This window comes from Phacochoerus africanus, chromosome 2 (assembly GCF_016906955.1).
Source record: "Phacochoerus africanus isolate WHEZ1 chromosome 2, ROS_Pafr_v1, whole genome shotgun sequence".
Lineage (NCBI taxonomy): Eukaryota > Metazoa > Chordata > Mammalia > Artiodactyla > Suidae > Phacochoerus > Phacochoerus africanus.
Genome location: NC_062545.1, coordinates 84,021,376 through 84,048,868, shown reverse-complemented (window position 1 = coordinate 84,048,868; position 27,493 = coordinate 84,021,376). Strand labels below are relative to the sequence as shown.

At 36.6% G+C, this 27,493-nt stretch overlaps 1 protein-coding gene across 2 annotated transcripts in view; it reads right to left on the bottom strand.

Moving 5' to 3' along the window:
• Positions 1-406: 406 nt before the first annotated feature.
• Positions 407-27,493, bottom strand: part of IBTK (inhibitor of Bruton tyrosine kinase) — a 102,284-nt gene continuing 75,197 nt past the window's right edge. For both annotated transcript variants that reach the window (XM_047763349.1, XM_047763340.1), the window contains exons 26-29: positions 14,708-14,842; positions 3,429-3,500; positions 2,903-3,035; positions 407-1,627 (exon numbers count right to left, since the gene is read on the bottom strand). In XM_047763349.1, coding sequence (XP_047619305.1) covers positions 1,496-1,627; positions 2,903-3,035; positions 3,429-3,500; positions 14,708-14,842 — 472 coding nt within the window. In that variant the 3' untranslated portion in view covers positions 407-1,495. The remainder of the gene's footprint in view (positions 1,628-2,902; positions 3,036-3,428; positions 3,501-14,707; positions 14,843-27,493) is intronic.

The window sequence follows — 27,493 nt, the reverse complement described above, 5'->3', positions numbered from 1 at the left end:
TACAGACCTGGTCAGCTCCAGCTCCTCCTTCACATCCAACCTACTAGAGGCCCTTAAAGGGTGCTTTCCAGAGAGTGTGGAGTACGCCATGAAAATCATCACTTTATAGCATCTCTGAATATTAAAGATGCCAATATGCATAGAAGAATCAAAGTTTCAAGTGAAATAGAAGATCTCTTTAGAGCAATATCAATAAAACATAAAATTCATTGTTTGCAATTTACTCAAACATACATAATATAAAACTTTTCACAGGTGGATTTTAGGAAAACTGCCCCTTTTTAGGCATCTGAATGGATAGAGGATCAAGTTCAATAAAATACAGGCTACAATATATGACAGAATCATTAGGAATTCCTCCTATAATAGATATCAGTATAGTTTAAGATAGCAAACACATTACCAGTGAAGTGATCAACATTAGTTTTTATTGCACATTTGCTTACAAGTCTGCTGCTCTGGGTGGAGCTAAATCTCCTGTTGGGTTAATTTCAGCCCTATTTTTATCAACCTAATTATAGCAGTAATTTGCCCCACTCCCCTAGGCTTATTATGTCCCAGAAAAATTAGCTTTCCCAAATTGTCTAGGAGCACAAATTTAACATTTGTTTTTAAAATCTTTAAACATTCAAAAACAACCCAAACAGCATACTATAAAGAAAATAATGTCTATTCCTATAACCCAGGCTCAAAGAATCTGATTATGTAACATTGTAAAGGTAACTATAAACCAAAATTCTTGCAGATTTTTCAGTTCTTGGATGTATAATGAAGTATTTATTATAAAAGCCTAATTGTGAAAGAATTTTTCCAAGTGTTAAAGTTTTCTAAAAGGTCTCCTCATCCCAACCAATAACAAACCCCACAGTAACTCCAAATCTCACAAAGGAACTATTATCTTAGACTCTTCCTTTCTTTCTACCACATTCTACAGTTCAATGCAAAATGGAGAATGTGCTGTTCAAGCTGAAATAATATGACATTCAAGCAGTTCAGGTTTTAAATACCCAGAACACCCAATGCCTGATCAAAAGACACATGAATGGAGACATAACTACTGCAGCAAACACAAAATTTTGACCATTAATGATGCTCCTAATTTAAGTTCATCGGTGTCACACTAAAAAAAGACAGCTATTTGGCAAAAATCTTCTAAATTACTTATCCCAAATTCTCAAATGAAGTTATCTTTAATGCATCACTCTTAAATTTTATACTTCAATCACTCATGTTTTCCTTTTAAGACTATTCAGAATAAATAGTTCTATTTAAACTTAATCTACTAAGTTTTTCCTCTCACACATCTTTACATAGTTACTAAAATCACAATTCTGAGGAATTTCTTTTTAATCATATAAACATTATATGCTCAAAATGCAGTAAAGAAATTAGACCCTTTCTTATTCTATCTAGAATGCTGTTACCAATCTTCTGCCACAGCATTTATTTATAACAATCACAATTTATGAAAAATGTATCTCAAGTCCATGGTGAACTAGCATCCGTGCTTATTCCACATAGGTACTGCCAGTGGTCCCTGTGGTGTCCTTTCAACAATGACAAACTCATCAGGGTTGCCAAATGCCTCATAGAAAACCAATAAATCTTGAATCGCACGCTCCTCAATCTGAAAGGAGGAAGGGGGAAAAAAAGAAAATTTGCTTTACTCTTTCAATAACAAATTAGGCAGGATTCTATCAGCCTTCCAATTTCCTCTTGTGGAACTACCACTTTCTAGGCATACAATACAGCAGAATTACATATCCTACTATCCCCTCAGCACTTGGAGAGTTGAGGCCTAAATAGATTAATCAGATAGCCACCTGCCCTTTATTTTAATCTGGAGCAGAAGGAAAAAGTGAAGACAGCTGTTGGAATCCATTCAATCCAATAGCTTTTTCTGTGAGGTATTTTTTGTTATTGTACCAGTCATCTAATTCTTTAAGCTCTTTAGGGCAACTAAGAGTGTTATTTGCTTCCTAAACCCAGCTCTCTGGTTTTCAGCTATGTCAGTGGAATCTTAGTATCTCCTAAATAAATTCTCTTTTCCTTGTTAGCCTGAGTGTGTGTCTGTGGCTTACAACCTAAGAGCTCTTACTGAACCCAAGAACTAGACAATGCCAAGTTCTCTGTGGGTCACTTTCAACAACTAAAAGAGTCAAAAGCATCACCAGTGGGAAAACAAAACAAAACTAGTTCTAGCACAATTTATCAGTTCTAAATTAGTTATCCTGAATTACAATTCAGTTAATACTTGCTGATGCTCCAGTTTACTCTTGTACTGCATTTACATGTTAAATGTGATAAATATATGCACCTCTACAAAGAAAACAACAATTTTCCTTCTTTCTTTTTCTTTTTTTTGGCCACAGCACACATGCAGCGTCTTAATTCCCAGACCAGGACTGAACCCAGGCCACAGCGGTGAAAGTGCCGAGTCTTAACCATAGACCAGCAGGTAACTCCCCCTTCCCCTAATTTCCATGGGGTTAATTTCTTCCTTTTCTGCTGTTTTTGCTTAAATGTCACTTCCCCCAGAAAGGTGGCCACACATTCCACTCCAGACCATCTTCCTCTGTTCCCCCACCAGTCCTGCCTACCAAGCAGGGCTGAGTTAAGGACTAGGGTAAGCTGTTGGCCCAGTTAAAAGTCCAGTGAAAAAGAAAAATAGCAAGAACTATCATTATCAATCCCAAACTTAGGTCCACTCACCCACACACAGTGAAGCCAAACTACTGATACCAGGTTGTGGTGAAGAAGTGTAGTGTTAACTGCAGAGCACCAAGCAAGGAGCCAAAGAAGCTAGTGCTTAAAACACTAGAATTCCCAGGATTTTAGGACCTCAGGATGAAATGTAGTATAGTTCCTACCCAAAATAAACCCAAACAAGCATGTTATTTACCTGAATCAAAGCCAAGGGTTTTTCTCGACTTCTGATAAGGGCTGCTTCCTGCTGTAGCTCTTCTTCCACAATAGATGCGAAAGTGACTGGGGCTGCTGTGGAAGGAGCAGTCACTGAAGAAGATAGCCAGGGACTGAAATAGTAAAAATGAATTTTCATTCATCTTGCACATTTTGCACACAAAATCTCCCCGAAATACTCTTCATGTTACATTTTTTCCTTAATGACCTACAACATAAAGGGACCTAGAAACTTTTGCATTTCACTTATAGAATGACAAGGTGAGAAACAGAAGGAGAAGTAGTATTTTATTTGGATCAGAGCTATAGAGAAAACTTTGGAAATATCAAAAAGTAGAATGGAGCAAAGCAATATAACTAAACAGAAAGGTAACTCAAACTGTGGAGCAGGGAGTATTCCAATACATTCTATTCAGTATCATACTAGTCCCAGTTTCTTAACATTCTCTCTCAGGGCTAAGCGTCAGTCTAGCTTTGAGGTCCCAAAGCTAATCAATTAACCTTACTTGGGACTGTCTAGAAGTGGTACATCTGAAAAACGGTTGCCTTCTGGTCCTGGGGAACCATGAGTAGAGCATCTGCAAAACATATGCCAAAGTGGAGATTAAAGCTTCTAGTAACACTAGTAAAATCACTCATTAATAGAAGTGTCAAGGAGGAACTGCAAGGCCCTGGTTCAGCAGATTAACTAATATACATAGTCAGACTTATCTTTAACATCATTAAATAACAACAAAAAAGTCAAGAGGTAGTTATAGGAGTTCCCGTCGTGGCGCAGTGGTTAACGAATCCGACTAGGAACCATGAGGTTGCGGGTTCGGTCCCTGCCCTTGCTCAGTGGGTTAACGATCCGGCGTTGCCATGAGCTGTGGTGTAGGTTGCAGACGCAGCTCGGATCCCGCGTTGCTGTGGCTCTGGCGTAGGCCGGTGGCTACAGCTCCGATTCAACCCCTAGCCTGGGAACCTCCATATGCCGTGGGAGCGGCCCAAGAAACAGCAATAACAACAACAACAACAACAACAACAACAACAACAAAAAGACAAAAAGACAAAAAAAAAGAGGTAGTTATAAAATCTTGTGTATAAAATACCACAGGGGAAGATCTTAGAAGAAATCGACTATTTTTTCTAATAATTGTCATACATGGCCATTTATTGTAATCAATCATACACGAGGAAATAGACAAGTCTGTAAAGAATGTTTTACATTAACATTTTATAAATAAAAGTGACAAATTAGTACTAGGTCTCAAAATATATAGAAACCAGATAAATAGCAGCTGAACTGTATAACTAATACATAGTCTAAATTTTGTGAACAATAAGAATATAGTAGAGACTTTGAAACTGTAGGGACTACAGATAGGACAGAAATTTAAGGCATAATATGCCTTCTAGGAACTCACAAAAAGATGAGGAAACAACATATAAAATGACATAATACAACAGAAATGAACTTAAATGTATCTAACAAAGTTCTACTGACAGTATGGACTACAAAAATAAAGATTTGGTCATTAAGAAGATCTCATGGCAAAGACAATAAAAGGGTTTACAGGATTGGGGAAGAAGCATTCCTGTAAAGAAAAAAATTACCAAAGGAACTATAGAGAGTAGCCTAAGTGGAATTTTAGCCTTAGAAAGATAGCCAGAAATTACTTAGATTAATCCAATGCCCTCTTTCAGCAATAAGCAAATTTAGGTCTAGCTGGATTTCACAACAGCAAAGTCAAACAGAAGGTGAAGAAATAGGGCCTAAAATATTGACTTCTTGACTCATTTATGCACATTTACTGGCTATGTATCAGTTTTTGTTGTTGTTGTTGTTTTTGGTCTTTTTAGGGCTGCACCCACGGCTTATGGATATTCCCAGGCTAGGGGTCCAATCGGAGCTGTAGCTGCCTACACCACAGCCACAGCAACCTGGGATCCGAGCTGTCTGTGACCTACACCACAGGTCATGGCAGCGCAGGATCCTTAACCCACTGAGAGAGGCCAGGAATCAAACCCCCATCCTCATGGGTGCTAGTCGGGTTCGTTAACTGCTGAGCCACAACAGGAACTCCTCCATCAGTATTATGGTACTGAAAATCAGGCTGTTTAAAACTCAGTCCCCTCCACTCAAAAAACTCTTATTGAGTTTTTTAAAAGGTATTTAAGCAATGATAAAACAGTATGAGCGTATAGGAATAATTTGAGAGTATACCAACATGTACCAAGAGTACATGAACAACATTTATACCAACAATATGCCAGGTACTCAGGACTTGGACAAATTAATGTATCATGGGAGAGGGTTGGCTTCACTGAGGAAACGGCATGAAAGCTGAGGAGAGTGGCACTGAGACAGGGCTTTGGTCATACGAATACATGGATGGTTAAAGATTTTGTTGGCTTCAATAAACAGAATGATTTGATTAAGAGTATGGAAGATATTAAAAAGGGAAATAAAGTTAAAATGTACAAAATGCACTAAGAACTAGACATTCCTGTTGTGGCACAGCAGAAACAAATCCAACTAGTATCCATGAGGATGTGGGTTGGATCCCTGGCCTTGCTCAGTGGGTTGGGGAGGCAGCGTTGCCATGAGCGTGGTGTAGGTTGCAGGTGTGGCTTGGATCCCACATGTTGCTGTGGTATAGGCTGGCAGCTGCAGCTCTGATTCGACCCCTAGCCTGGGAACCCCCATATGCCATGGGTGCGGCCCTAAAAAGCCAAAAAAAAAAGCACTAAGAACTAAAATATTTAAACCTGATGTATATATGTGTAAACAAATTTACTGTAAGTGTTTTCACATACATTATCCCAATTAATTTTTGTAGTACTCTGTGAAGAAAGCATATATTATTTCCATTACACTGATCGGGAAACTAATATTCAAAGAATATTAGATAATTCGCCTGATTTGCAAAGTGAGTAAATGCTAAAGACAGAACTCAAATCCAGGCCTTTTCACTCAGAGTACAGTGTATTTCCCTTTCTTACAAAGCTACCTTTATTTCTCCTCTCCCCTGCAGTCTATAGACTACAGTCCATTACAAACGTCTTCTCATTCTTCAAGGACTGGCTCAAATATCGCCTTGTCTTGTGTGCACTGGTGGCACAGTGGTGAACACAGCTGCCTCCCAAACATCACCTCCTCTCTGCTCTCAGACCATGTCAATTACTACTCTAGACCTTCACACGTGGTATTTGTACTGTTTACACATCTGTGTCTTAACTGCTAGACTAGTCTCTCAAGGTACAGGACTTTTCTTTCATCTTTGTATCTCAATGTCCAGCAGAACACCCGGAATATATAGTTGTTTGTAAAAAACTAGAAAATAAATAACTGAAGCAGAAAGCCAAAGGATTTTAAGCATGGGATGGAATAAAAGCAGAGGTCTTTTTTTTTTTTTTGAAGTTCCTTATTGTTTTGAATTACTGATAACTTGTTTATTCTAGATGTAGGTACTGAAATACAAACTGAAATGAAAATAGGTAGATAACAGGCTCTTAGTTTTAATGAAGTTCTATGACTTGAAACTTACTGGATACCTGACCATTGATATCCAAAAAATAAGTCTCCAGGATGAAGTAAAAGAAAACTTCTGACCAGAAGAAAAATAAAGCCAAGGAGATGAACTAGAAGGTTGTTGGGTTAAACTTGTTATGAGATGATGAAAATCTAAACTAGAATGACTGTAAACTAAATGGAAATATGCTACATTCTGATAACTACCTTAGACAGACTAAATGCAAAATCCCCTTGGTTAAGTTCCTTGAAAAATTCTTAAGTCAATTAAGACTGGAGACTAGAGGCATTTTAGGACAATAAAGTATAACACAGAGTAACGAAAACATGACTTAACTGGTGCTCAAAAATCATCCTTGGGGCCTAAGGATCAGCTTGTGTTTTGCACTTTCAAAGAAATGTGAAAATAATGTAAAACCAATTATTTGCTAAGTAAGAAGCAGTAACTACAAGCCCTATCTTTGGTTAACAGAATTAAATATAAGGACTATAATATCCTACATAGGTTCTGTTAAAGTTAAGCAATCAGAGCTTAGGTAAAAAACTTTATGTAACATTGTATAGTTTACAGAGTACTTTCATATAAATTATCTGACATGAACCTTTGTAATAAACCTATATGGTAGGCATTACTGTTCTCAATTCAGAAAGGTTCACAGAAGGCTACTGGTAAGCATCAGACTAAAACTCAAATCTGTTTCATAAGATTATAACGTTACAATTCCATAGATGACTTTCAATGGAGAAAATCATCAATTATAAATTTACTCAAACAACTTGAAATCTATCAAAATTTCATCTTAGAATGAAGCAAACCAGTTAAAACAGAGCTATGATTAAATATAAAATGTCTAAGCTTTCAGATAAAAAATAATAACATTATGAAGCTTTAGGTATTTGCAACATAGAAAAAGACATCCCAATAGATAATCTGTATAAAATTTAGCCTTCTGAGAGAAGAAACAACATAAAATGGCTGGCTAAAGTCTTTCAAAGACTTTTGTTCAAAGTGAAGAACATTAATCTTGCCAAATTTAGACTTTAAGAGAACAACTAAATTACTTCTTGCTTATACAATTGACATTTTTAAAAAGAACTACGCATTATCCCAATTACAAAGGTTTTTATAAAAAATGGGAGCTGATATGATTTTGTCTCACACATAGTTTTTCTTACTAATTAGAAACACAAGTTCACATTTTCTGCCCAGAATTACATAAGGGGGTATTTCAGTGAAAGGAAAATGAAAGAAAACACATTAAAATGGAAAAGAACAGGAGTAACAATAAACAAACAGAAACTGCATAAATTTCTCTTTTCACATCAGTAAGTAACATTGCCATTCTTGGATATCCCTAATATTAGAGGGGGAAAAAAAAAATCACATTTTCTACAATTAAAACAAAAATGTGTTATTTGTGGAATTTCCTGAGAGGAATTTCCTCTCTCCCTGCTATCCTGATTCCCTAAAGAATAATAAGCATTCCTGTCTTCCTGCTTTAATTCCCACTATTTTCTCTATTTGTCTCTCCTCTCTTCTTTTAATGATCCCATCCTATGTTAGAATAAGCATTCCTATCTTCCTGCTTTAATTCCCACTATTTCTCTATTTGTCTCTCCTCTCTTCTTTTAATGATCCCATCCTATGTTAGAATAAGCATTCCTATCTTCCTGCTTTAATTCCCACTATTTCTCCATTTGTTCTCCTCTCTGCTTTTAATGATCTCATCCTATGTTCAAAAGCTTGTAGCAATGAAATGGATCAGTATTTTTCTAATACTGTTCATATGGCCATAAATATAATGATTAAATATTTGGAACAGGATAGGGAAAGAGTTTATAATACTCCAGCTTGTACTCCTCAATGAGTACAAGCCCATGGTCATTTTTCCTTCTCTGAACCTCTCATATAGCACTTAGTCATACACTGCTTTGTGACTTCTTTAACACTGTTAAACTGTAATTTTATTCTTCTGTCAATGAACTTCCATGTGTGCATATGTAGACACACCACCTAGACTTCAAATACATTTAAGGCTGGGCCTGTGTATTGTTTACCCAAGAGAAGCCAGCAGAATACCATACATATACCAAATGTCACATAATTTGGTGAATTAATAAATATTTTACTTTATCTGTTATATTTTATTACTTCCTTTTAAAAAGGCTCTTATGATTACATATTTCCTATGATTAAATTAAAATGAAATCCAAGCAGTTTTCTTTCTCAGTGATCAGATGACAACACATAACTATTTAAAACATTAACTTCCACTTACCAAACACCCAAACTATGGAGAGAGCATGATCCATCATATGCTCCTTTAGCTAAAATTTCCAAAACAGTGTAACAGCACCCTTTTCACAATTAAGAGCCCTGATGTTATAGCACACTCTAGTGATCAACTATGAAACCACAAATCCACAATATTTTAAAAGGTCCACAGAAGACATATTTATCCAAAGAAATTAAATTTTTAAAAAATAATGTAAAATTTTAAAATGTTAAAATATTAAAACCAACTGAACCATTCATATCTTAAAATACATACATCTATGGCATATAACCACTACATTAAAAACAAGTTACTGGAAAGAGAGCTACAATTCTGTTTCATTTATTCATCCTCTCGTTCACCAGATGCTCACTGAGCACCCACCACCTGCTAGGTAACATTCTAATCACTGAACATACAGCTGAATATACAGACATTCCATGGGGAGTACATTCCAGGTAGCCTAGTGAATGCCAGAAACTGCAGAGTACTGAACCCTATATATACTGTTTTCCCCCTATATATACATACATATCTATGATAAAGTTTAACTTATAAATTAAATTAGGCACAGTAAGAAAGTTACCACAATGATAAAACAGAATAGTTATAACAATATATTGTAATGAAAGTTAGATGAATGTGGTCTTTCAAAACATCTTATACAAACTTAATGTCTTTTCCACCTTAACTAAGAACTAATCATGCATGCACTTTGGCTTTTGCACATACAAAAAAGTTTGGTCTGATGTGCAATAGCAAAACTATTATGAATTTCTCCTTCAATAATTTTATAGATGAAGATTCATTTATGCCAAACTCCTTAGCAACCTCAACATACAATTTTTTTTCTCATCTTATCAGATCGAGAACTCTCCATTTTCTCACTTAAAGGAAGCAATTTATGGCTCCTCTTTGGCATATCTGAATTGCCAACATCACTAGCTCTGAAGGAAACATCCAAATAAGATGGAAATATCAAGAAGGCAGAGGGAGAGTTAAATCTGCCTTAGATGTGGACAGGCAATTCAACTCTTTAGTGTAGAGCTGATAACTAAACATAGAAGCTCATGAAATAGCATAGAAACAATATAAGTGAGGGAGTTCCCATCATAGCTCAGTGGAAATGAATATGACTAGCATTCATGAAGACACACATTCAATCCCTGGCCTGGCTCAGTGGGTTAAGGATCCGGTGTTGCTGTGAGCTATGGTGTAGGTCACAGACATGGCTCAGATCCTACATTGCTGGGGCATAGGCCAGCAGCTGCCGCTCCAATTAGACCCCTAATCTGGGAACTTTTACATGCTATGGGTGTGGCCCTTAAAAGCAAAAAAAAAAAAAAAAAATGTAAGTGAAATGAAAGACGACCTACTAGTGAACTTCAAGTACGATGAGTCATATAAAAAGTCCATGGTGTTGGCAATATGGAGGTCACTGCTGAACTTAACCCAGACAGCTTCAGTTTAGTAATGGGACTAGAAGCCAGAATGGATTAAGAAGTGAGGGTGCTGACAGCTCTTTTGAGAAATCTGGCTGTGAAGGAAGCAGGGAATTGGTAATAATAGGACAACTGCTAGAAGAAAGTGTGGGGGCTAAGTGAGGGATTCAATACCCCACCCATTCTACATGCTAGTGACTTGAGGATATTCAAAACCAGATGGGAAGAATCTACTTAAAAGGAAAAGGTTGAACATCTATGAGAGAGGGATAATAAATAGTTTAAGCCTTCAGAAGTGAAAAGCGGTTAAGATACAACTATAGGTCTAATTCCTAGTGTTAGATGGGAAGGATAACTCTTCTATTGCAAAACAAGAAAGGAGGATGAGATGAAGACAAACAGAGGTGGGTTTCTGTGTATTTGAAGTAGGAAAATAAAGAAGTTACATGTCTTTCTATAAGCATGCCTATGGGATAGCACTTATAACTCACAAAAACAATGGTATGTTTATTTTTCTATTAAAAAGTCTATTAAATTTAAAAAAAAATATTATCACAGGAATTCCCGTCGTGGCTCGGAGGCTAATGAATCTGACTAGGAACCATGTGGTTGAGGGTTCGATCCCTGGCCTTGCTCAGTGGGTTAAGGATCGAGTGCTGCCGAAAGCTGTGGTGTAGTTTGCAGTGACGGCTCTGATCCCACGTTGCGGTGGCCCTGGTGTAGGCCGGTAGCTACAGCTCCGATTGAACCCCTAGCCTGGGAACCTCCATATGCCATGGGAGCAGCCCAAGAAATGGCAAAAAGACAAAAGACAAAATATTATCACAGATGTAGGTTCATTACGGAGGATGACCAATACCCAATTAAATTTTTTTTTCCAACTGAAAATTTGAATAGAAAACCCTCATGAAATATGTATACATAATGACTATTTTAGAACATTTAAAAATTATAATTAGGGGGTTCTCATTGTGGCTCAGCGATAACGAACCCATCTATAGTATCCATGATGTTGGGGGTTCGATCCCTGGTCTCACTCGACGGGTTAAATATCCAGCATTGCCATGAGTTGCAGTGTAGGCTGCAGACATGGCTCTGATCTGGCGTTGCTGTGGCTGTGGTGTAGGCTGGCAGCTGCAGCTTTGATTCGACCTCTAGCCTGGGAACCTCCATATGCCATGAGGGTGGCCCTAAAAAAAAATTAAAATTATAATTATATAATAAACACATTTATGAAATATATATAAAATATACATGCATAAGTGTGTGTGTATATACAAGTAGCACTCAAATGTAGTTTGGACATGGAATGCTAAGAGGGGTTGATTTTTTTTAAATCATTTATAATGACATTTATTTCAACTAGGATTTTCTTAATACTGGACAAAACAAAATGAGAAATAAATTGAATGTTGAGGCTGATAAACTTCCTCCTCATAATGCTTTATACAGTTTTAAGTAATCATTTGTTTAAGGTTGTTCTTTCAGGCTGCATGTTCTATATGAGCAGGAGCTGTGTTAATATTTTTCACCACTGTAACTCAAATACCTATGGTAATATCTGATCCAGAGCAGTTAATAAATGTCTTACATTGCACCCAATTTGTATTTATAAGACTTATCAAAACAGCCTTAATATTATATTATCATAAGAATGTGTTGGGGTTCCATTTAAGATTTTAATTTAATTTTATTTATTTTTGTCTTTTTCTGGGGCCACATCCACAGTATGTGGAGGTTCCCAAGCTAGGGGTCCAATCGAAGCTGAAGCCACCAGCCTATGCCAGAGCCACAGCAATGCCAGATCCGAGCCACATTTGCAACCTACACCACAGCTCATGGCAACGCCGGATCCTTAACCCACTGAGCAAGGCCAGGGATCGAACCCGCAACCTCATGGTTCCTAGTCGGATTCGTTTCTGCTGCGCCACGACGGGAACTCCAACATTTTAATTTTAAAATAGCAATCCACTGCCAAAGCTATTTAAAAAGTTGGACAGACCAGATGACTCCTTCAGGTCCTTCCTAATCTCTGCTTTTCTGTACTAGAAGTAAACAGCTCAAGAACTTTAGCTGCAAATGTACCTGTGTATAATATGAAAGCAGGTCACGTTATCAACGCTAAAATTATGTTTAAAACAGTTCACCTAAACAGCAGTTTCCAAGGCTTTTAGAAGACCGACAGTTCCTGAGCTGCTTCAGGGCAGGTAAGGCAAGGTTAACTAATGATTCCCATCCCCTTCCTCACTTCAATCAGAAGTTTATATTTCCTAAATATAGATCAATTGGACAGGATAGAAAGCCCAGAATTAAACCCACACACCTACAGTCAACTCATCTATGACAATGGAGAAAAAACAGCCTGTTCAATAAGTGGTGCTGGGAAAATTGGACAGCCACAGGAAAAGAACACTCCCTAAGACCATACACAAAAATAAACTCAAAATGGATTAAAGACCTAGATATAAGACCAGACACTATAAAACTCTTAAAGGAAAACATAGGCCAAACACTGCGAAATAAACCAACCACAGCAACATCTTCTCAGATCCACCTCTTAGAGTAATGACAGTTAAAAACAAATTAAACTTAAAAGTTTCTGTACAGCAAAGGAAACCCTAAACAAAACAAAAAGACAACCCACAGAATGGGAGAAAATCTTTGCAAATGAAGCGACTGACAATGGATTAATCTCCAAAATGTATAAACACCTCCTACAGCTCAATACCGAAAAAACAAACAACCCCATCAAAAAATGGGCAGAAGATCTAAATGGACAATTCTCCAAAGACATACGGATGGCCAAAAAACACATGAAAAGATGTTCAACATCACTCATCATTAGAGAAATGCAAATCAAAACTGCTATAAGGTACCACCTTACACCAGCCAGAATGGCCATCATCATAAAGTCTACAAACAATAAGTGCTGGAGAGGGTGTGGAGAAAAAGGAACCTTATTACGCTGTTGGTGGGAATGTAAATTGGTGCAACCACTGTGGAAAACGGCATGGAGATTCTTCAGAAAACTAAAAGTAGATCTACCATTTGATCCAGCAATCCCACTCCTGGGCATCTACCCAGAGAAAACCATGACTCCAAAAGACGCATGTACTCCAGTGTTCATTGCAGCACTCTATACAATAGCCAAGACATGGAGACAACCTAAATGTCCACTGAGTGGCATGGATCAAGATGATGTGGTACATATACACAATGGAATATTACTCAGCCATTAAAAGGAACAAAATAATGGCATTTGTAGCAACATGCATGGACCTAGAAATTATCATGCTAAGCGAAGTCAGTCTGACAATGAGACATCAACATCAAATGCTATCACTTACATGTGGAATCTGAAAAAAGAAGTTTATATTTCCTATTTATTATAACTGGATATCAAACTTGATTTTAATGAAGGGCTTGGGGGGGTTTGAAATTATTTATCATTATGAAAAAGTTATTAACCTGGTCACGACTGATTTTTAATTTTTTGTTTTGTCTAAAACACTCTGGGGAGTATATTCTATCTTGGAAAGATGTCACATTAGCAGAAATAGGAAAAAAAAGAAAACACTATTTAGTCAACCAACTTGAAATAGTTTTTTCTTCCAACACTAGCCTAATACCCATAAATATTCTCTTTTGAACACTGATTGAGAGAACTTGGATGTATCATGGTGGGGAAACTATTTTTATTAAAATTCTACCTTTAAACTAGGTTTATATGTTTGTGTTTCATATAGGCATATGAAACATCTTTTTAATATACACTGGACTTTAAAAACCAGTATCAAAAATAGCTAAAAGTTGTAAACACCCAAAGGTTGGTTAACAGATGCAAATAAACAGATGATTTTTTAACCATACAATGAAATATTACTGAGTAATAAAATAGAATGAACTACTAATACACATAACAATGTGGATGAATCCTAAAATGTATGGTAAGTAAAAGACAGATTTAAAAAAAGTACAGGGGTTTCCACTGTGGGGATCAAGAGCCTCTCTGCAGCACTGGAACGGAGGTTCAATCTGGAGCCTGGCACAGTGGGTTAAGGATCCTGTGTTGCTGCAGCTGTAACAACTGCAGATCGGATTCTGATCTCTGGCCAGGGAACTCCATATGCCACGGGGCAGCCAAAAAAGGAAACAAACAAACCAAAACAAAGTACATGCTGAATGACTTTACAGGTCTAAAACTGTAGAATATATAAGCTAGTCTGTACTGAAGAAATGAGTGAGTAACTGCAGGGGAGCAGGATAGGGAAGGAAGGACCACACAGGGGCATGAGAGTGGTGGTTACATCCACCAACTGGAAAAGCTGTGATGATGGTTTCATAAGGGTCTCCATAGGCCAAAACTTCCAACTGTATACTTCAGATATGTACAGTTTACTGTGAGCCAATTATACCAAAATAAATCTTAAAAAAAATAAACACCGTAATTTTGAATGTAAAAGAATGTATAAAAATCTACCTCATAATTTTTAAAGACTACTTCAGCATGTAAAATCACCACAGAACACTTTAAGGTAGAATATGTTTATTACCTTACAACTTTTGGATCCTGGGAATTTTCAATTCCTTTGAAACAAACTTTTCTGACATAATCAGTAGCAGATTTTTTTTCTTCTACTAAGAAATCCGGGAATGACTTGGATGAAACTGAATGTAGAGAAGATGCCCTGAAAGAACAACAGAGATGATGTAAAATACTCATTGTTTTTAACAAGGTTGCTGCTGAAAGTGACAAGGGGACAATGGAGAGAATGTATTATATAGTTACAGTTTTCAATGCAATGTTGGATTCTTGCTGTCAACTGTGAACTAACAAAACTGTGTATTATTAAAGCACAACCAATGGAGACCAACATGGGCAATAACTCAGATGTTGAAACTAGCAATGTTAGGAGTTCCTGTCATGGCACAGTAGAAACATCCAACTAGAAACCATGAGGTCGAGTGTTCGATCCCTGCCTCGCTCAGTGGGTTAAGGATCCAGCGTTGCCGTGAACTGTGGTATAGATTGCAGGCATGGCTTGGATCTGGCATTGCTGTGGCTGTGGTGTAGGCCAGGAGCTATAGCTCCGATTAGACCCCTAGCCTGGGAACCTCCATGTGCCATGGGTGCAGCCCCAAAAAGAAAAAAAAAGCTATTATAACTATGCCTTAAGTAAAGACCAAAAATTTGCTCTGAATAAATTAATAAATAAGCTCAGCAGAGGGAAACTATGAAAAAGAACAAAAAAATTTTAAATCAACCAAAGTGACTTACGGGATAATACTAAGGTTAATTACATACATGTAACTGGAGTCTCGGAAGGAGAGGATATAATGGCAGATAAAAATACCTAAACAATAGCCAAGCATTCTCCAAATTTGGTGAAATACACAAAATTAAAGATTCACGAATTTTAACCAACCCCAAAGAAAACAAACACAAAGAAAACCACACTTGGACCCACACTGGGCAAACTGCTAAAAACCAGAGATCCAAAAAAAAGTCTTGAAAGCAGTCATAGAACTTCAACACAGCATGAAAACACCTAACTTATTAGAAACAATGAAGGCCAAAATCTTTAATGTGATGAAAGGAGGGAAAACTGTCAATTCACAATTCCACATCCATATGAGTGAGCCTGGGCAAGGATCCTCTCCAAGTCAAGCTCTGAAATAAACCACAGTCCTGTACGAACCTTGACTCAGTAATGTGGGAGACCTTGGACCAGGCACCCACCTAAATGTTAAGCTAAGCCATAACAGATTCCTGACCCAAAGGAACTCAGAGACAAAAACAGTGGTTGTTTTAAGCAACTGCTTAGGGATTATTTGTTACAAACCAATAGATAACTATAGAAGATAACATATGAGTTAAAAGGACAATGAAGACATACTAAAAACTGCTGAAATTAACTTAAAAGTTTACATGTCATAAAATTCACCCTATCAGAGTTCCCACTGTGGTTCAGCAGGTTAAGAATCCAACACAGTGTCCATGAGGATGCAGGTTCAATCCCTGGCCTTCACTCAGTGGGTTAAGGATCAGATGTGGCTTGGATCTGGCATTGCTATGGCTGTGGTGTACACTGGCAGCTGCAGCTCTGATTTGACCCCTAGCCCAGGAACTGCCACATGCCACAGGAGTGCCCTTAAAAAAGAGAAGAAGAAAAAATTTCACCTTATCTCAAAACAATGGGCCAGGGACCTCTTACCTCGCAAAAATACAACCAGCAAGTATATAGAAATTAACTGCCTAAGAGAATATGTGAAAAATTAAAAGGAGGGATGTGTACCTTACCTGAACATTTTATGTTGGTGGAATATAATGTAATTGGTCAAATAAATACCTACCTAAATACATACATAAATAACTATGCAAATTAATTTGATAATCTACATGAACTAGACATACCTTGAAAAAAACAATTTATCAAAGATAACAAAAAATAAGAACTCAAAAATATACCTTCATGTACATAGTCATTTTACTTTCAGTAACTGAACTGCCAAAGCAATCCAGTGGGAAGTGTTTTCTATAATAAACAAATGGATTAGAGAAGAAAAAAAAATAAACTTTTACCTTTCACACTATACCCCCAAATTATTTCAAGGTGAATTATAGACCCAACATAAAAGCTACTATCCTGGAGTTCCCATTGGGGCTCAGCAGAAACAAATCTAACTAGGTTCCATGAAGATGCAGGTTCGCCTCAATCAGTGGGTTAAGGATCTGGCGTGGCTGTGGCTGTCCTGTAGGCTGGCCGCTGCAGTTCCGATTTGATCCCTAGCCTGGGAACCTCCATATGCCGCAGGTGCAGCCCCCAAAGGGCAAACAAACAAAAAACTACTATCCTGGAAGAAAACAAAAGACTACCACAACAACTTGGTGGTAAGCAAAGGTTTCTTAAAGACATACATAGCAATAACCATCAAATCAAGAAATGATAAATTAGGAAGTTCCAGTTGTGGCTCAGTGGTTAACGAATCCGACTAGGAACCATGAGGTTGCAGGTTCGATCCCTGGCCTTGCTCAGTGGGTTAAGGATCCAGCGTTGATGTGAGCTATGGTGTAGGCTGCAGACCCAGCTGGGATCTGGCTGTGGCGTAGGTCGGTGGCTACAGCTCTGACTGGACCCCCAGTCTGGGAATCTCCGGTATGCCTAAGGATTGGCCCTAGGAAAGGCAAAAAGACAAAAAAAAAAAAAAGATAAAATTAGACTTAACCAAATTAAAAACTTCTGCTCACCAGGAGATATCATTAAGAAAAGAGAAAATATTTGTAAAACATACATCTGACAAAGGACTTGCATCCTAGACTCTGAAAAGAAATCCTAGAACTGAAAAACAACTCCAAATATAAAAGACAAGGCAATTTCAAAAAGCATGCATGAAGGATGTGAATAAACACTTCACAGAGGAAGATATGTTAATTGGTCAATAAGCACATGAAACAGTGCTCATTACTCATTAGGGAAACACAAATTAAAACCACAATGAGAAGCCATTATACACCCGCCCCTCACCCATGGGTAAAATCAACTGACAATACCTACTGTTGGCAAGATGTGAACAACCAATACACTCATAAATTTTGGTGGGAGGATAACATGATACAACTTCCGTGGGGAAAGATTTGGCAGTTTTTTTTAAAAAAGTAAACATATACTTTGTGTAAAATCCAGCAATTCTACTCCCTAGTATTTATGCAAGAGAAGTTAAAACTTATGTCTACAGAAAGGTCTAAACAAGAATGTTCAGAGCAGCTTTATTCATAAGAGCCAAAAACAAGAAAGAGTACAAGTGTCCATCAGCGAAGTTGTGCTGTATTCATACTGTGGAACACCACTGAATAAAAAAAGGAATAAACTATTGGTATACACATCCAGATAAATCTGAAAAGCATGCTTTCTGATAATAAATTATAATATTAAGCCAGATAGAAAAAAGTATATCATGTTACATAAAGTTCTAGAACAGGCAAAACTCATCTATGGTCAAAAAAGAAAAACCAGGAGTTCTCGTTGTGGCTCAGTGGTTAATGAATCCGACTAGAAACCATGAGGTTGCGGGTTCAATCCCTGGCCTTGCTCAGTGGGTTAAGGATCTGGCATTACCGTGAGCTGTGGTGTAGGTCGCAGACACGGCTCAGATCCCACATTGCTGTGGCTGTGGTGTAGGCCGGCGGCTACCGCTCTACTTAGACCCCTAGCCTGGGAACCTCCATGTGCCGTGGGAGCGGCCCTAGAAAAGGCAAAAAGACAAAAATAAAAATAAATACCACAAAAAAAAATCAATATAATTCATCACATTAACAGGATAAAAATCCTATGGAAAAGTTCTGTGATCAAGTCGATGCAGCAAAAAAATGAAATATTTAGGGATACATTTAACAAAACATGGATGGACATGATACATACACTGAAAAGTACAAAACACTGCTGAGAGATTTTAAAGAGGCCCTAAAGGACACCATGTGATAGATACTATGTTCATTCTTAGAAGGCTCACTGACTCAATAACAATAACCTATCCATACTGTGCCATTCATCTGTAGATTCAAAGCAATACCCAAAAAATCCCAGCAGGGCTTTTTTTTGATAAGCCAAATCTAAGATTTACATAAACATGGTCAAAACTGAAAATAGAGAAGATAATTTTGAAAAAAAAGACAAGTCAGAGAAATTGTCCTATCTGATTTCAATACTGATAAAAGCTATCATTATTGAGTCAGTGTGGTGAGGGCATAAGCACATACAAGCTGGTCAAAAGGAACTGAGTTAGGGTCCAGATCTAGACCCACACATACTTTTTCCAGCAAAAGTACAAAATAATAAAATGGAGAAAGGACAGTCTTGTAAAAAAAATTGTGCTGAAACAACTAGGAACATCTGTATGAGAAAAAAGAATAAAACAAAAAACTTGACCTCTACCTTATCAACATATAAAAAGAAACTTAATCATAAACCCAATCACAAAAGCTAAACTTAGGAAACATCGAGATCAAAACAAACACAAAATTTTGTAACCTTGGAATAAAGAATTTAAAAGCCCTAACTTTAATTGAAAACAAACAAACCCTGATGTAATAGGTTTTACCAAAATGAAAAACTTATGCTTCTCCAAAGAAAAAGGTTATTAAGAAATGAAAAGGCAAAATACCAAGTGGGAGAAAATATTCACAAAACATATAGCCAACAAAGGCCTTATTTCCAGAATAGAAAACTCTTAGAATTCTATATTAAGAAAATATATTGGGAAATAACAATTTAAAAAAATTAAAAAAAAAAACAGCCCAATAAAAGGAAAAGATCTGAACAGACATTTCAAAGATATGAAAATGGTCAGTAAGCCCCTGAGAAATGTAAAATAAAAAACACCAACTAGAAGAGCTAAAATTAAAAATTAAATATACAAAGTGTTGGAAAGGATATGGAATAATGGAAATTCTTTTTTTTTTTGTCTTTTGTCTTTTTTGTTGTTGTTGTTGCTATTTCTTGGGCCGCTCCCACGGCATATGGAGGTTCCCAGGCTAGGGGTTGAATCGGAGCTGTAGCCACCGGCCTACGCCAGAGCCACAGCAACGCATGGATCCGAGCCGTGTCTGCGACCTACACCACAGCTCATGGCAACGCCGGATTGTTAACCCACTGAGCAAGGGCAGGGACCGAACCCGCAACCTCATGGTTCCTAGTCGGATTCGTTAACCACTGCGCCACGACGGGAACTCCGGAATAATGGAAATTCTTATATGCTGCTAGTAGGAATGCATAATGGCATGACCATTTTGGGAAACTGGTACTTTTCTCAAACTCACTCACTTAGCAATTCTACTCCTAAGTGTTTACTCAAAAGAAGTAACACAAGACTTGTACATAAGTAATAACTTTTTTCATAAAGATAAACTGGAAACAACCCAGTATTTTTCAACAACAACAAAAAAAGAAGAAATTCCTAATACATGCAACAACATAGATAAAGCTCCAGAATGAAGGAAGCCAGACACAAGACAGAGCCCACTGCACACAGGTGCCAATTACATGAGTTCTAGAACAGGCAAAAACTAACCCTATTATAGTAATAGGAATTTCATTACTTGTCAAAACTACCACTATACACTTGAAATCAGCCCATTTTACTTTATGTAAATTATACCTCAGTAATTGCAAAAAAAAAAGAAAGAAAAAACAAACAAACAAAAAAACCAGAATACCCAATGAAATCTATACTCCTCTAAATGACAAATAATTTCTTATGGATAGGAACTGGAGAAACTGCAACTCACATACTGCTGATGAGAATGTTTAGCGGTATCTACTAAAAAATGAATACATGCATATCCTATGACCTGCTAATTTCATTCCTAGTTATATACACAACAGAAATGCAAACATGTTCAACATGGACATGAACTAGAATATCTACAGCAACCCTAACAGTAAAACAATAAAGCTACTCAAATGAAGTGAATGAATAAACTGTGGTATATTTACATATGGTATATTAGACAGTACTCATCAAAGCATAAATTTCATAAATATAACGTTGAACAAAAGCCAGAAACAAAGATGATTCTATATGTATGTATGCATATATTTCCAAAAAGAGAGAAATTTCTCCATGGAACTAGAAGTCAAGATAGTTGACTGGGGAAGAGGGGATTTCTGAGGTGTTGGTAAATATTACCTCTTGATTTGAGTGCTGGTTTCACAAGACGTATTCACAGTTTATGAAAATACAACAACCTAACGAACATAACTACACTTCTAAGTGTATATATTATACTTCAATAAAAAGTAATTAAAATTTAAATCTAATTTTACATGGATAAGAGTTCCTGTTGTGGCTCAGCAGGTTAAGAATCCATCTTGTATCCACAAGGATGTGGGTTCAATCCCTGGCTTCGCTCAGTGGGTTAAGGATCCTGCGTTGCCTTAAGCTGTAGTGTAAGTTGCAGACACGGCTGACATCCCACATTGCTGTGGCTGTGACATAGGCCAGCAGCTGCAGCTCCGATTTGACCCCTAGCCTGGGAAATCCCATATGCCGCAGATGCGGCCCTAAAAAGAAAAAATAATAATGATTTTACATGCTTACCAAAGAGGAAAATAAAACTTAAGTTGATCTGAATAATCAAAAATATACAAAATTAATCACACCCAATAAAGGTTGTAATACTTTGAGAATAAGGGTGGGATGCACTTTAGAATATCCACCAAAAAACTGTAAACAAGTTTAAAATCATTTATACAGATTGATTTAGCCTCCAAAGATTTCATGCTCATGTTTTTATGGTATTAGAATCATTTTAGGAGTTCCCGTCATGGCTCAGCAGAAGCGAATCTGACTAGTACCTATGAGGACAGAGGTTCAATCCCTGGCCTCTGGCGTTGCCATGAGCTGTGGTGTATGTCACAGATGCAGCTCAGATCCCATGTGGCTGTAGCTGTGGTGTGGTGTAGGCCAGTGGGCTCCAGCTTTGATTTGGTTCCCTAGTCTGGGAACCTCCATATGCCACGAGTACTTAAAAGACCAAAAAGAAAGAATTGTTTTATCTAGCAATCAGTGTTTTACTTTATAATCAAAAATATAAAAAGATTTTGCAGGGTAGTAGGTAAGGCACACAGGCTCTGCTACTGACTGCATGGGTTCAAATCTTGGCTCTGCCAAGTAAAAGCTTTGACCTTGGGGAGGCACTTAACTACTGAGTTTCAATTTCCTCATCAATAACATGGAGATACTAGTACCATCTCCTTCATTATAATGGTTGTCATGAGGATCAAATGTTAATTTATGATAAAATACTGAAACAGTACCTGACACATAGAAATGCTATGTTAAGTCTGTTACTATCTACAATTTTTACAGCATTCAAACAAAACTGATTTTTCCCCCTGCATTTATTTCTCAATTATTTACTTGGCTGCATTCCTGGGCCAGGAATTGAACCCACACCACAGCAGTGACAATGCTGAATCCTTAACCTGCTAAGCCACCAGGGAACTCCCAAAACTAACTTATTTTGATTTAAGAGAAAGACAAGAAAATAAGAATAACATAGACATTCTGACACAAAGAAATGTAGTCAGCTAATAGACATAATACCTCTTCCTTTCCTAAAATGTGACTTAGAAAATAAATTCAAAAAGATAATCTGTAGTTACTATTTTGTATACCAGAACTGTATCCTTAGCATCATTTTTGGAATTCTTAATAATAGTCAAAATTATGAACAATAATAATGTAAACAGCTTCCTAGTCTAACATTAATTTTCTTCTCTTTTATTTATTCAGAAAATAAAGGGAGTTCCCTTGTGATGCAGTGGGTTAAATATCTGGTATTGTCATTGCAGCAGCGTGGGTTCAATCCCTGGCCCACAACTTCCACATGTCACAGGCACAGGCTCCCCACCCCCGCCCAAAAAAAGAAAAAACAAAGTGAACACAAATGCTGACCAGTTAATTTAATTTAAATACTTCGAAAAAACCATGAAATCCACACCCAGATTAATTTCATACACTATTTGGGGTGCCCCATAAAAAATTGGCAAGGCCTTTTAAAATCCTTTATCTTGTTAGACCAGCTCACTTGTACTGACCTAACCACTGAAACACTTTTACATGCCTTATCTCATTTAGTCCTTACAATAACAACCCTTGAAGTATTTTCATCACTACCTAAGTTTAAAAAAGTGAAAACCAAAGCTGAGGGATCTCAGTGATCCTAAGATCACCCAAGATAAGGCAAAATGGGATCCAAACCCAATTCGTAATGATCACAGAACTCATTTTGCCATCTAGTCCACCACTGGCTTCAATACGAAATCAGAACAATACTCGCATAAAGTGCCAAAGATGACACAAATGGGAGGAATATGATGATTCATACTCTGTTTTGTTAGCATATGAGCTAAGAGCATCCTTTCATAACAAAATCAGCTACAAATTTTTACCAAATTTCTATTTGCTCAATAATAAAATCAATATAACCTGCCTCACATGGAATTTTTCAAAAAAAAAAATCATCATACACTTACTACATGTCAAAGAAATCAGTTAATCATGTGAATATATTACAAATTAAGTTACAGTTTAAGTATATAATAATGGTTAACATTTATACATTTGATTATACAATGTTAAAGGTACTGTGCTAAAAAAATGTGTTTCATTTATTAACTCAGTTTAGCTTTACAACACCCCTGGTGAAATTCCTTCTATGTTTAGCCCTATTTATGAACAAGAAGACAAAGACTGCATCACCGATCTGAATTCACACTGCTACCAGGCAAGGCTCTCTCCTGAACCCAGGCTTAATCATTATACCCTACTGCTGGTCCACACTTAAAAATTACATACCCTATGTAGAATCTTAAATTATATGAGAGAAATGTTCTTTACAGATTTGTATCTGAAACAAGACCTATTAAGTCACTCCTATTCAAGATATTTCTTCGAAAGGAACTTAACCATGATTTTATCACAAAATTTTCTCCAAAACATATAAATATATAGAACTTTAAAAAATTAAATACATATACAAAGAACCACTCCTGATTTCCTTATCAATTCCTTTCTCCTCCTCCAAACACACAAACCTGAAGGTTTCTACTGGAAAACAGGGTAACTATGGTGTAAGTACAGTACAGTGTATCATTAGTCATTTGGGAACAGTGCTGGGAAATATTATGTCAAAAAATTGCTGAGTGTCTTTTTAAGTAATTCATGTCTCTGAAACTTCACAACAATCTGTATAAAACCCACAAGTTGTCAGACTCATCTTGGTGGTAATTTGGAAACTCCCAGATGTGGTAAAATTTATATACACCTTAAAATTTTTTATTTATTTAATAGCCATTTATGATAATGTCTCCTTAAGAATAAATAGAGGTAACCGTGCTCAAAAAATATCTTAAACTCACAAGTTCATTAATCACGCATAGTGGTTACCTATAAAATGTCTTACACAGATCTCTTTTAAATGAGTTCTATTATTCTTTCCACTGATCATGCCACGATTTGACACAGTGTCTGATTTCCCAAGATCTTACTTTTCTAACTCAGGCTCTGGCTATTTTCCATTTTAGCAGCCAGAGAAACTTTATGAAGAAGCATTTCAAGACATTTGTAGCCACATAAAAATTAATAGAGATTTTGTTCTTTAAAGCAGCGCTAAAATTTTGCTTTAATGAATAACACTTCTAGCTTTAAAAAGTTACATAATTGAAATTAGTTTGTAATTTATAGGTTATCTCCAAATGGAATTCCGAAGAATTTACATTCATACATCAAGCCAGGCCACAAAGATTGTACATTCTTCCACTCAAGATGACTGGTGAGAAATGTATTATTCCTCCAAGTAAAACATTTGATAATGAAAAATGAGCAACTCCTATATACGCTTGGTGTTTTCACATTAGATTTAAAATGCAACTGGTTAGAACTTCACTGTAATGCAAAAACCAGTTGTCTTTAAGCATTTAACACTGCCACATGTAACTGCATACAGCAGTACTGCCTACAACTAAGGAGTCATGCAGACTAGGTGAATGAATGTGTGAACAAACTAAATAAAATTCCTTATCACAACCAGAAGCAGACTTAGAGGGCTAATTTGTGATTTGCTAAGAATTGCACTTTAACCTTATTAAAATAAACATAAAAAATAAGTATAAAGATAACATTATAAACATTGAGTATAAAAAAATCTTCTAATAAATAAAATTATATTAGATGATTCATCAGGATGATGAAGATGTACCTCTGAGAAGTACTTAAAAAAAACAAAGATAAATCACTACGGTAATGAATACATCCCATAAATACAATCTGTAAATCAGATTAATTTTCTACTTTTTTTCAAAGCTATGCTAAGTTTAAATTCTACCAACTTTTTTAAGGCCAGTATTTATAAGAAATAGTCTCAGGAAAACAAATCTTGCTTTTTTAAAACTCCTTCAAGTATATACCACATGCACTTACACCCTATGTGTATCTGATTAAAAAGCAAGTGATATACTAAAATGCAGCCTTCAAAGGATTAAAAAAAAAAACATTCAACAACTGAATAATGACTGTTTCCATTTATACTAAATACACATCAAAATTCAGGAATACCAACATCAATCATTTTACATAAGTATGTTCTTAAAATTTCTAAAATGTTTGCCAATCCATGCTCTATAATAAAATTTCCATGACCAAATTATATGTATATATTACATACATCTATGCTTATGTATGATTACTTACATATACATATTTATACCTTACATAAAATTTTACTAAGTTAGCTATTTATTTGCTTTATACTGCTTGAATATATAAATTCCAAAGATTTTAGCAGAAATGAACTTTGAAAGAGCCTTCATCTACCAAAAATATAGTCTCTCAAGAAGTTATAAAAAGGTTTAATAATCAGTTTTATGACAATTTAGATATCTCTCACTTTAATAAAAATTCAAAATAAAATTATAATCAAATTTAGTTCCCTAAAATATATAAGATCCATTATATGTTTGTATTTAAATTTTCCAGTTGCATTTTCATAAAATAAACATATAATAAACATCACTTCTAATTCACAGTCACCAAAATACTTTTCAAAGAAAAATACCCTGATTATATCTATGGCCAAATTTTATGGCATTTTTCTTCCCACATTCCTAGAATTCTCTTTAATAGACCACAACGGATTTCTTCTGAAATTTAGAAAGTCTCTTCAATGTAGGAGATGAGCTCATGTTGCTAATAGTGGGGAAAATGTTTTCCTAATCTGAAAACCAAAGTCTGAAGTTACAAATAAATGATTACTTTAATCCTTTTCTCTGAAATCCCATATAAAGAACGAGAGTAATCAGAAAGGCATAAACCCACAAAGGCAAAAGATGAAGGCATTAAGACAATAGCAGACTAAAAGCTGTGATATCCTAGTGGAATGCAGAAAAAAGCCAGATTGATCACTGATGTAGTGGAAATAAAGGGAACCTGCCCTCCAGTGGGGTGGTGGGAGAGCATGGAGCTCGGAACCCTGAAAAGGCATGTACACTGGACACATAGTATGTATCAATCCTGAAGTAGGCTTGAGAATGAAAACATGAATACTAGCTCAAAGGTGACCTGTGGAGTGGCTGAGAATGACAGCTGTCCCCCATCTCCATGTGGTCAGGTGACCTCTTCCACTGTGGTAGAAGAAAAATTTTGATTGAAAATCACTAATTATAGGGGCAGGTCAAAATGAATACAATCTAAACACTAAACAATGAGCTACGTAAAAATCTAAATCAGATGGGGAGAAGCTCAGTCCCAGTCCTAAGTGGTTCACCCCCATCAGTGGTGAGAATGCTGGGAACCAAACACAAAAATTGAAAAGCCTCCTCTGTAGAGAAACTGAGAGACCAAGGAGAAAAGATATGGGGATAGTGAATATTAGGTCCTCTATACTGCTAAGTTATCCTACAGTCACATTAACCAGTCCACCTATTCCTCACAGGCACACAGAGACTCCAAGCAGAACTTGAAACGATTAACCAAATAAAATAAAACTAAAATAAACCAAGATATACATAAGAGTGGATAAACACGAACGTAAATCATGACTATTTTTAAGTTTTATAAGTGAAATCATACAGGTTTTGTTTTGGGGTTTTTTTTTGTTTTTTTTTTTTTAGGGCTATACCTGCTGCATATGGAGGTTGCCAGGTAAGGCGTTGAAGCGGAGCTACAGCTGCCGGCCTACATCACAGCCACAGCAATGCCAGACCTGAGCTGTGTCTTCGACCTACACCACAGATCATGGCAATGTGGGATCCTTAACCCAATGAGCGAGGCCAGGGATGGAACCTGCAACCTCACAGTTCCCAGCCGGATTCGTTTCCACTGCACCACAACAAGAACTCCTTTTTTTTTTTTTTTAAATTAGGGCCAAACCCTCAGCATATGGAGGTTCCCAGGCTAGTATTTGAATCGGAGCTATAGCTGCCAACCTACACCACAGCCACAGCAATGCCAGATCCGAGCAACACTGGATCTTAACCCACTGATCAACACCAGGGATCAAACCCGCATCCTCATGGATCCTAGTCAGGTTTGTTAACAGCTGAGCCACAATGGGAACTCCCATACACATTTTTTTTCTTGATTGGCTGCTTTTGATCAATATCATATTTATGAAATTTATCCACACAGCCGTATTTAGTCAATTTGTTTTTCATAATTCACTACTCTACAAATAAACTACAATCTATCCATTTACTACTGTAGACATTTAGTTTGTTTCCAGTTTTTGGCTTTTACAAATAATATGAACATTCTGATACATGTTACCTGGTGAGGATATT